Below are 12,706 nucleotides of genomic sequence, written 5' to 3' on the forward strand. Positions count from 1 at the left end.
TAATGATAAAAGGGGCTATTTACCACAATGTTTATTACATAATAACTAATCTTGCGTAAAACATTAAATACATCATTATAATATAAATAAAAAAAATGGATGAACATTTGCTTGAAATTTAAAAAAATGTGATGTGATTAATACAAAAAGATTAACAACCGTCGTAGATATGTACGCGTTATAATAAATAATATTTTTTGAAAGTCGATAGTACGTATATTTTGGGAAAGGTCTTTAACCTCTGCAGTGGAGCATCTTTCTCGGATCGTCATGTCGTATCGTAATCATATTTTGTTTTGGAATTGCCTGAAATTAATCATGAATATTTAAATAGAATTATAAATTATATCACACTTAGATGTATGGTTTAAATTCTAGATTAAAGCAATGCATGCAAGCTTACAATTTATGTGGCAATTACGTATCATTCATAAGTTGGAAGCAACCTTAGATCTTTTCTAGGACCGTCGCACTTCTTTCTGGCGTTGAGCCTAGTGATAGTAGACATAGAAACCATTCTGCTCACAGCTCTAATAGCATTTCCTGTTATCTATTTAAATCAACAACAACATCAAAACATGCTTAACATGCAAAAATACACACATTAAAAATATTGTAAGAGCGGAGGTGGACTTCTGAATTGAATCGTAGAAAAAAGTTTGTTAACAGCACTTTAAATAAGGATCAGTGACATGGCAATTAACATCATGGATCAGGTTGTGCAGGAGATTAAGCCTACAGTATTAAGTTTATTCTCAATCCAACTCGATGAGTATACTGATGTATTATAGTATTCTCAGTTTTTTGTTTGCAAAATATGTTCTCTAAGGTTTATTTTTAAGAGGAGTTTCTTCATAAAATCTTTAGCGATATGTTTGTGAATGCTATAGAGATAGAGCATCAGTTATATTAGGTATTTCTAGCTTATGTAAAAAGGCGAGCTCTAAAAGTGAAAGGCATTATTTTATGATCCATCCTCAGCTACTGGCCTCATAAGCACTGCCGGTTTCATTATGGAAGGTTTTAGATCAAACAATTCAAATTTAGGTCTCTTAAGTCACGACTTTTCAAGCAGTAGTGTATTGACATGGACACAGTCCATCTTCTGCTTCTTTTCCACGTACGTGTTTCAAGAGGAAATGTAACTGAACTTTAAATATTTTTGCAAGATAGAATTTTGGCTGGATAAAGAGAATTGGATCGTGCGCTAAGATTTCACAAACAAGCTCTAAAATTGTAAGAAAAAGATATTGATAAACGTTTGAGAAACTTCTAGAATTCGCTAGAAATTAAATTTTTCAAGTATTGAAAAATGAGTTTTGCCACTATTTCACTGAAAACATCCCAAGACGAAAACTGATTTGGAGGGAAAAGATATGTTCCATGAGAAATCAATCACAGAATTCCCCCCTAAGATGTGCGATTCCTACCTAAAAGTGGCCGAATATTTCCATTTGTATCGAGTATGGTAATTAAGTTTCACCTTGCAAAAATGTAAGCACAATAAAAAAAATATCTCGTGACCATAAGTGAAAATGTTTTATAAGCTCCCATATTGTTAAATTAAGAATATTTAAAACAAGTTATATTCACACTTTTAGGGAAAAACTGATTAATCATATGTTACGTTATAGTTTTTTCAATAATATTGTAATGTCAGTCCATCTCTCCCCTACTTCGTATGCGAAAGGTAAAATCTCCTCCAATATAAATAATTAGTTTTAATAAAACGTGCACAACGAAAACAATCAACATCTCGATTTATTATCATTATAATCATTGCTCATTTCTCACCTGCCACTTTGTTCTGTATACAAATTTCTTAAGCTTGTCAGTGCTGAGCGCAGCGCTGTTTCGCTTATATTTGTGCTGCAGTATCCATTTGGACTGCAGACATTCATCCGCCGTGTGTCTCTCGTCCATGGCTCTGACCAGCAAGTCCTCTATGAACTCCTTGGCGTCGTCAGTTATGTTATCAAAAGCTTCGTCTTCAAAGTCATATGACACTTGCAAGATGTTCGAGTATGTGTCGTTAAGAGTATCGCCAGAGAACGGCGACAGACCAGATAGCCTGTAATTTAAATTTGATAAAATCCCAGAGAAGATATAATACTATTAGATAAAATTTCATAAATTACAGATTTTTTCCTAACGCCACATATGTATTCATAATACTTATTTTGTAAGTGCACAAAATTTCACTTTACTACTTAAAAATAGGAAATATTCACTCACAGCACATAGCATATGACGCCTATGCTCCACATGTCTGACCCTTTGGATATCGGATCAAAGTTGACTACCTCTGGCGCGATGAACTCGGGCGTTCCGCAGAAAACTCTGATTTCCTCATTGGGCCGCAGCCTCTTAGCCAAACCAAAGTCAATGATCTTAATCTCTTGAGAAGGTCTTGTCGTGCACATTATATTTTCAGGTTTCAAGTCCAAATGCACTATGTTATTGTCATGCATAAACTTCACACCTTCGCAGATTTGACTCATGAATAAGGCGCAGTCTCTCTCCGTCAGCGTAAAATCTTCTTCAGAAACGCGCTCGAATAGTTCGCCACCGGATAAGCTGAGAAAATAGTAAAATTGGTATAAATGTTACTTTGTGTCAAATTTACATTTATATAAGAAAATATTTACATATATTTTTAAGGACTGAAACAAACATTTATATTTTAAGACACGTGTATATTACTATCTAACTCATAAATATCAATTTCATAAATTATAAATAAGAATAAATTCTATATTAGCAGAAGCTTGAAAAAAGTTAAACAGTATAGAAATAGTAGTTTCATAACTTATGTAATGTAAAATAAATTAATCACATCACAATCACAAAAATCATCATCATACCAAATATTTTTGAAAAAAATAACCTTAACTAAAAAATATTCAGTACCAAGCCTATAAAATTATTATTATTGTCGACCGTAAAAAGTTTTTTATTCTTTTCAGAACATTAAATGATCATTCACTTTCTGCTATACTCATAAAGTTAAGAAAAAACCTAAGCACAATCGCTGAGTTCGGTAATATATTCTTAGAAGTCTTATATCCATAATTTGTATCAGTAATTCTGCTGGTTTAGTACTTGGTCTAAAATTGGATTTGTAAATACGCTTCAACAGTATCTAAAAAAAGATACATATTGAAGAAATTGATTGAAATCGACGCATAAGTCTATTTGTGATTGAATTAAAATTTTTGTCAAAAACACTTAGATGAAAATATTTTTCAGAAAATTTTAGGTGTTTTAATCTACGATTTATTTATAATTCTGTAGTTATTTCATTTTCATTTGCGATTTTTTCACACTCATCAAGAACTGACTTCCATGTTTTCTTAAGTTGTTCTGTATTTATTTATTTTAAATCTAAGAATAACATAGATAATGTCATTAGTTTGTCATTACTGGGCAGTATAAAATAATATAATATTGTACAGATAAACAATTATTAAACATAATGAAAATATCATAGATTATAGACAGATCTTGGCAAAAATAATACAGGCATATTCAGAGGGTACGGTAATTTTACAGCGACTTTAGATTCTGAATTAAGCCTTTATGTATCTAATGTTCCAGCATTTAAAGGAGTATGCCATAAATAAGTCATGATCAAATAACGACATTAATTAATGAGACTTCATACTGTAACGACTGGTGCTTCGATAGATTTTTCAGAACGCACGCAGTTAGTTATAGTTTTTAGATATGTCCAGAAAAACAAAAAGCCGATGGATTGTCTAAGTGTTCTTTTGAACAGATTAATAGTATAAGACGAACATGGGATTTAAATGATAATATTTGCAAATAACATTTTTTGCAAAGTTATTTCATTTAAGCAAAACTGTTCGAATAAAATATCTATTAATAAGAAATAATAAAATAAACAATACTTTTAGCACGTGCGAATCTAAATTATGTTATGGAATGGAAAAATCAAGTAATCGATTCTAATGCAGACTGTCTTAAGAATTACAAGGTATTTTAATCGTTTCGAATTCATCAAAAATAAAACTTTATTGGCTTTAATTGCTTTATTAATGGATTCATTCAATCGATTAACAGTCGAATCTTATCAAATGAGCGCTTAATTGCGTCGACTAATTATAATTTATTTTCAACGCAATTATATTATAAACATACTACTGATAAGTATATTGATTATTAAATATATCATATAATAATAATTTAATTTTAATATTAGAAATATCTTCTCTTGTGCTATGCGTTCTTGATAACCGATGTATTAAATAAAAATTGTAAAATATATTTTTTTGATTATTAAATATATCATATAATATTTTCATTTTAATTATTAGGAATATCTTCTACTACATTATGCGTTCTTGATAAGCGATGTATTAAATAAAAATAATAAAATATAGCTTACTATTTTTATTTATTAAATATATCATATAATAATTTAATTTTAGTTATTGGAAATATCTTCTACTGCATTATGCGTTCTTGATAAGCGATGTATTAAATAAAAATAGTAAAATTATTTTTTTTGAATATTAAATATATCATAAAATAATTTAATATTAATTATTGGAAATATCATCTACTGCATTATGCGTTCTTGATAACCGATGTATTAAATAAAAATAGTAAAACTAATTTTTTTGCTTATTAAATATATCATAAAATAATTTAATTTTAATTATTGGAAATATCTTCTACTGCATTATGCGTTCTTAATATCAAATGTATTAAATAAAAATTGTAAAATATATTTTTAAATAAAATTATCAGAGAAATGATTTTATAAAATATATTTCAATTTTAATTCATCGAACATCCTATTAATTTTGCACTCCCAATCATTTTATTACTTAAAAGCGGTAAACACAAATATATATTAAATTTATATTATAATTTATATTTAATTAATAGAGTAACATCCTTATATATTATGCACTCTTGGTATTATAATTGCTCTATTAATTGCTGTGATAAACATAAATAATTTATTATTAATAAATTTATATTTAATGGAAAATGTCCTAATATATGATGCTTTCTTAATAAATATTTGTTTGTCAATGGCAAATAAAAAAATAATCATATAAACAATAACAATTTAAGCCGGTTGTTATAAAATTTACCTAAATTTATTTAAAAAATATTTTAAAACTACATAAAATAATATATATTTTTATGCTTCTACAATTTTATGATTATACACTTATACTATTTTCCCCACTATTATTGTAACTGACTTTTAATTGAATTTGTTGAAAAAAGAAGAAAAATAAATAAAACTTATTTGATTTTAAATTTATAATATAATATCATATAATAGAACATTTTTCAATATTTTTTAATTGACTGAAAATGCGGTAGCTATTCCATATATAAATATTATTATTTATGACCTTCTACTGGTTTATTAATAACATTTAAAAGCAGTAATCTTATTTTAATTAATATCATATATGATTTATTTTTTTACAAATCTGACAAACATGATTTGACAGATTTCCACAGTGCGTCATGATGCCCATTATAAAAACAATAATTATACTATTGAATTTTAAGAAAAACAATTATGGTGCACGATCATAGATGAGAACTATATAATACATTTTTCCAAAAACGTCCATTATACAAATAAACATTTATTGTGCCACTATCCTACATAATTGTTTCCAGCTCTTCATAGTTTGGCAAGACTATCAAGAATAAGGGACGCGATCGTGACTCTCTAGGGCACTCGCAGCTTGGAGCTAAGAGTCGCCAAGTATTGAAAAAATAACGGCAAACTGTTCCAAGATTCGCTATCCTTTGTAACTTTCCGTACCATCAAAAATCTAATTTGGAGTATAGATATAGAAACGTGAGAAGCTAACGATTACTTCCTCAGAATCTTTTTCTGACAATTCACACTTGAACAACAATTTTGGAGTTCAAAGTATCATAACTTCAAGAGTTTTGAAACTTTGACTCACTATTCGTACGAACTTTAATTAAGAGAAAGCCTATCGAACTTTAGATCATCAAAGATCACAGAAGCCGACGCTTCTCTCTTCGCATCCCCTGGTCCACCTCGACGTCTGGAATCCAGAATTAAACCCGCTTCTGAGACGCCTGGAGTCTACCACATATAACTAATAAATACAAACTGTACGTGACGTTCTTAGGACCGTTTTTGCATCAAATAATAACAACAAACTTTGCCTTAAAAAAAACGAAATAAACACTCCTGACACGAAGGTCAATACAAAAGTAAATTATATTCTACATTGTTGACTTGTAAGATAATTTGATTCCCTCATAAAAATAATATTATTTAGATATCCTTTCTAAGTCGTTTTATTTGTTTTTAAGGCCAAAAAATGATAATAATAAATTGATACATATAATTAAATTTTATTCTCTCCATTTCAGAATAATAAATCGTTTGCATTTTGAGCTATGCTAACGATTTTTTTATAAAGTTTATAAAAAAAAGTATGAGCATGACTCACTATTCGGTGACTATGATCATCTCCGACGGCTTGACGTATGCTTCGACAAACTGAACCAGTTTCGGATGGGTCAGACAGTGCATTATGTCTAATTCGGCCATGACGTTCTCCTTGTCTTTCGGTTTGAACGTCCTCACGAACTTGGCCGCCATCTTCTCGCTGGAATTCTTGTTCACAACCAATTTCACAACTCCAAACTTTCCCCGGCCTATCACGTCATACGTTTTGTATATGCCATTGAACAGCATTGCCGATGGATCTTCTACTACCTTTGGCATTGTAGATTTATTATCTGTAATGAAGTTTTATATTGGACAATGTTCTTAAATTTCTTAAATGCACCAAAAATAATAACTCATAATACATACCGTCAAAATCAATATTGAATGGATCTGACTCTGCTCCTGGTTCGCTTATTCCTATTGTATTTTCTGCTCTTATTCTGATGGCGTACGACTTGTTCTTTTCCAAGCCACTGATTACAGATGAGTTGATTCGAACGTTCCTCTCCAGCGTCTTCCACGAGCTTCTGTTCTTCGTGTTGCAAATCTCGATAGTGTATCCAGTGATTGGAGAGTGTAGGCTCGAAGTTAGGACCGGCCATCTCACTAAAATGCTTCCCGACACCTTTTCTACGATAGGGTTTCCACACGGGGGACTAGGAACACTATCCACGAACACAAAGTAGTCCTGGCAGACTTCTCCGTGCTTGTTGTCAATTTCGACTGAGTACTTTCCGCCGTCGTCTTTGTCGATATTTTCTATGGTAATTCGAGATTCTGATAGAGTGGTTTCGATTGAGTACTTATTGTCAGGCTTCAATTCCACACCCTGGAACAACAAAAAGAGGAACACTGCGTAAATTACACCAGTGGGGGCTTTTAAACAGAATGGTTACAGATGCTGGGGTTCCGTTATATATGATACGATACATATATACGCAAAACTTAAATTGCAAATGTGAAAACAAAAGCTATTTGATCTCAACAAGTTTGATTTACCACTCAATAAAGTAGCTCTTTATATTATAATAACCTAACTCAATGTATTTTTTTAAAAGCGTGAGTAAATAATATAACTCCCAAATAATAATATATAGAAAATATGTGTAGTATTCGTAGAGATGTATTTTTTAATTAAACTTTTCAATATGAAAAAAAAAGCATACGAAAATTGTAATGACACTATTTCGATTAAAATACGCGAAATCTTTGATCTACATTATTTAATTGACACCATGTAAATCATGAAAAATGTTTTAATTTATCAAAAAAATAATCCATACTATAGTTATTAATGTTTGCTTTTCTAATTGTCTATTGTGTAAAATTTAATGAAACACAACACGTAATTTATATAATTAACTGTGTATCTACAATGAATGTATTGAAGAACCAGTAATATCACAAATAAATGTAAAAGTATATTATTTAAATTATGAAATGTAATAAATAAAAGTATAAGCTGACCCTCAAGGTTAATAGTTCAATCAATGCAATAGAACGTGGTTGGATAGGAAAACATTCAACTAATGTGTGATTGAGGCAACGAGCTTAATTGGCTCAATCATATTTTTAGAATCGCATTAGTTTTCAATAATCTGGCTTTAATTCAACATGTAAAATCCTGGGTCGTCCAATACTTCGAATACCTAGACTTATCAATCACGGATTCTAGTGGATCGACGAATGAAATGCAATGCAAAAATAATTTATGTGTATCGCAAAAAGGCAAAATACGTTTAATCAAGTCCTAGTTTACCTCGATATTTATATGTGGTTTAGACATTTAAAGCTCTGTACTGTTAAAGATAGATACGCTAAGGTTTAACCCATTTAGAAAGTGGCGCTTAAGAATATTTAATAAGAGCAAGTACAATATCCACAAAAAAAATTGTCATTAAATGTTTCAATGCAACCAGTTTTATATTTTTCATAATAAGTACGTAGATAACAACCTTACTTAATTTAAGCCTAAATTATATATCGTCAATATCTAAGTTTTAGTTCTTACAGATGACCTGCTGAACATTGTATATATACATATTTCTATGTCCATAAAAGTATTTTTATTTCTTTGATTATAGGCACCCGTTTCCAGGAATCCTCTATTCCTAGATCTTCTTTGTGAGCTGCACAGTGCTGATTACTCAAGTGTTTTATATATGCTTGTAGTCCATTGCTGTATCTTTTGTTCATGAATGACATAGAAACAGAAATCCAGCTTTCAGTTTTTGTATTATATACATATGACTTGCAAATTTTCAAGAAAGTGCAGTCGATTTCAGATTCCTTCGACCTGCAAGAGGTTCTCAATTCTTAATGAAAGTGGGCTTGCTATAACCGATTGCCTCTCTGTGTATTACAGAAATATCACACAATTTCATTTTCAAGGTCATCGATACCGGCGGATATATTCTAGAAGGATTCAGCTGTGACTTTCGAAGAACATTGGAAATTTAGCAAGCGCATTGCAGATACTCAAAGCAGACCGTTAAAAATGCTCGGTTTTATCTTAAGAAATGCGCGCTACTTTAGGAATACTTAAGTATTGAGCACTCTTTATGATGCTCTAGTCTGTATTTATACAGTTATTATCCGTTCTAGTTTCTAAGTGCTTTTGATATTGAAGTGTTCTTTGTCAACTCAAAGAAGTGTTTATATAATTAAATACTTCTGGAAATTGCTCTAGAAAAGCATCGTAGACAACCCTTCGGTGCTCGAGCAGCTCCAAATTTGGGCTCCGGAAGGTGGTTGTAGTTCTCACTAGTCTTGCCTGTCAAGTCTAGAACTGGAGTACTTGCCAATTCTTCTCTGGTAAAGGCCGATCGTTTGTTCAATACTGTGCATTTTCTCATGCACATATGGGGTTTTGGTTAAATTCGTGTGGGACAATGCACAACTGTCTTGTCTTCGTGTTTTTACTTATATGTGTATATGTGTGTGTGCGTATATGTATTTGTATGTATGTATGGCAATCGTGACGCATTAGTTTAACCTGTCAGTGCACGATGGTTATTATTTTAATAAATAAATAAATAAAAAAAGATTTTTCTGTTTTACATTATTTCCATTTTGTAGGGATTAAAATACTTTGACACTAGTAATGGTTGAAATATAACAAAGAGGTTTTAAATTTGTCACTTGCAGGTGCATGGAGCTTACAGATTTTTTTGGAATTATTAGCTTAACATTCATAATTGCAGCCACAAAAAAAAAACAGTGAGCCGCGGACTACCGTTGAGAATAAATGATATAAATAATAAAATATAAGTTTTTCTAAATTAAACATATATTTCTACTATATTATTAAATTTTAAATTTGTACAAATTTAATAAGTAAGTAGTTTTTAATTTCTTAGCAACTGTTTTTGATTGGTATGTTAAATACATCAGGGCAAAATACATTTAGTATTTCAATGAAATGAAGGGTATGTAAAACTTTAGCATATCTAATTTCATATTTATTAGAAATTTTAAATTGATTGTTTACTTTTGAATTAATAATAGATTTTATTGTAGTGATTTTATTATTATAAAAAAAAATTAAACTAAAATTTTACTTTTTTACTTTAAAAAATATTTTCAAACCTTTGGATCAAAATAATTTTAAATGGTTTATGACTAGATAATATAAAAGTATGTTATTATTATATATGAATCTTTGTGGCAAAGATGATGTTGTAGTGTTATTTTATTGTTGATTTGCAGCTAATTAAAAGTGGTTAAAATTTATTTTTTATGAGATAAAGACCAAAATCGAATGTATAGTAATAAAAATAATGCTTTGCACATTTGCGTATTTAAGTTGTTAACGTACACATATACTAGTATAATGAAACATATTTTAATTTGTATTCCTTATTGTAACATATAAATAATAATCGCCACAATGAAGGGGTTAAAATATGCATTGCAAAATATAGCAAAAGTAGCACCATAAAAATAACACATAATAGCTCGCTTGCTATATGTAATTTATTATTTTTGTTAAGCAATAGAATTTCATTCTAGTCAAAAAATAACTGTCTCTTGTGTTCGAAAATTGAAAGCAAGTATAATTAATCATCTTTAAAGTGTGTCAAAAACACTTTTGTAATTTAAAATATTTAATGCGTAGCTCAAATTCTATTTTCGGTATAACTCTAACATTACTTATCATAAATTTATTCGCAATGCAACTGATGCACTCTTTTAATTATCAATAGTAAAAAATCATGAAATATTTTAACTATACATACTTTTGCAAAATTAATAATATTTACATAAATAAATTATTGCATTTTTCGCTTTAGCAGATTATATTGTGTAATTTAAAGTGTTAGCTTAATATAAGGATGCCGATTTTTTCAGAAATGTATTTACGACTATCTATTCCTTTAAGTCTAGGATATGCTAATGATTGAAAACTCACAGACTTCATCCACCGCACCGTAGGCACTGGTTCGCCTCTGAAAGGAGCCTCTATTACCATGGACTTTCCTTTGACGGCCGTCACGTTGCCAATCACTGACAAGAATTGTGGTACGTGCTGCTTGCTCAGTTGCGGTCCATTTATCGTGTGAGATTTGGGAACCACTGACAAGTGAGCCGAGAACCAGAGACCCTCGTACGGATACAGAGACTGGTCTCCCATATGCTCCCAAGGTATTTGAACAGCGCAACGCACCAATCCAGAATCAATTCCTTTGGTGCTCTTAATCTTCAATGTGTGAATCACACCAGATTTTTTCATCTGCAATTAAAAAAAATATATTAGATATAAAAAAACATGACATAGTTACTGTACAACAATTCTTGATTTATTTAAAAATCTATATATAGCTTATGCTTTGACAAAATAGCATTCTTAATATTAAGTATAATAAAGAATACTACGGATTATATTTAAATCTGTACTATACACCATAATTATGATTCCGATTGAGATTCCGGTTCTGCCCCAAATGACTCATGATTACTTAAATAATTCATTCACGCTCCAGCTAAAACTATGTATATAATCTAAATCGAATACCAATTTACCTCAAATCTATCATCTGCCAAGTTCACAATTTGACCAGCAATCTGCCATATTACTCTCGCGTGCTTGTATCTAGTTCCAGTTTTCACTCTAGCTTCAAACGTTGCAGGTTTTCCTTCCTCTACTGAAACCGACTGAGGCAGCACTGCAAAATCGTCCTTTCTCACATCTCCAGTAAAATCTTCGTTCACGGTAACATTACAAGACGTCTCGCAAAAGCCGAAGGACGTGAAAACTTTGCAAGTATACTTTCCGTTGTCTTGCGAAAACATATCCTCCATCCTCAGCGCGACTAAGCCATTACCGTAATCCATATATTGAAAGTAATCGCAATCTGGAATCACTCTATTGTCCTTCATCCAAGTGAAATCGAAATTCTGCTGGGATTTGACCCTACAAGTCAAATCCACAGTTTGACCATCCCACGTTTCTATATCATCCAGCGGCTCTACAAAATTGGGCATCTGCGAGATCTTACACTCGTCCTTCTGATCGTATAGTTTATTCTCAATCTTCACTTCGCACCAAGTTGAAGCCTCTCCTGATTCGTTGGAAATCACCAAAGTATAAACGCCTTCATCAGAAAGCTTCGCGTTGATTATGGTGAGCGACATACAGCAATTTTGCCTACTTTCGACGATCCTATGGTTCAAAGCCAAAACGTGTCCGTTCCTATACCATTTGGACCGAATGTCTTTATAAGATTCCTTAATCTCGCTCTTTATCACCACGTCTTCGCCGGGCTTGGCAGTCGAATTCACCAAGCGTCTCCTGAATGATAAAGAATCTGAAGCCAAATAGCCGCAAGAAGATGATCCTCTGAGCTTGAGGACCTCCAACCTGGCTGTTGCTTCAACTCTTCCCACCTCGTTGTCAACAGTGACTTTGTACAATCCGGCGTCTTCGAAAGTAACGTCAGTGATTTGTAATATCCTGTCTTCTTCGTGCTCTTTAATTGTGATTCTAGAGCTTGGTGTTACTTCTACGCCGTCTTTATCCCAGACAACCCAAGGAACTGGATGACCAGCTATAGAACACCTGAAAACGACTGTTTCTCCTTCTTCGGCTACTTTGTTGAATGGTACCGCGTAAAATTTCGGAGGACACAGCTTCCATCTGGAAGTGCGCATGCGTGTTTGAGAAATAGTATCCCTTTGCCCTAAAAAAATAAAAGCATTTTAATAAATTCAGTTTTT

At 31.3% G+C, this 12,706-nt stretch overlaps 1 protein-coding gene across 3 annotated transcripts in view; it reads right to left on the reverse strand.

The window, feature by feature from the left end:
- LOC148234149 (uncharacterized) overlaps positions 1-12,706 on the reverse strand; it is a 76,617-nt gene continuing 63,911 nt past the window's right edge. For 2 of the 3 annotated variants that reach the window (XM_088188280.1, XM_088188282.1), the window contains exons 21-28: positions 11,513-12,669; positions 10,902-11,222; positions 6,857-7,319; positions 6,489-6,780; positions 2,236-2,577; positions 1,795-2,071; positions 404-550; positions 1-306 (exon numbers count right to left, since the gene is read on the reverse strand). In XM_088188280.1, the coding sequence (XP_088044406.1) occupies positions 425-550; positions 1,795-2,071; positions 2,236-2,577; positions 6,489-6,780; positions 6,857-7,319; positions 10,902-11,222; positions 11,513-12,669 (2,978 nt within the window). In that variant the 3' untranslated portion in view covers positions 1-306; positions 404-424. The remainder of the gene's footprint in view (positions 307-403; positions 551-1,794; positions 2,072-2,235; positions 2,578-6,488; positions 6,781-6,856; positions 7,320-10,901; positions 11,223-11,512; positions 12,670-12,706) is intronic. The other variant, XM_088188281.1, reaches the window with a different exon arrangement.

The sequence above is a fragment of the Plectrocnemia conspersa genome, unplaced genomic scaffold, assembly GCF_051122295.1.
Source record: "Plectrocnemia conspersa isolate PC_06_02 unplaced genomic scaffold, ASM5112229v1 ptg000006l, whole genome shotgun sequence".
NCBI lineage: Eukaryota > Metazoa > Arthropoda > Insecta > Trichoptera > Polycentropodidae > Plectrocnemia > Plectrocnemia conspersa.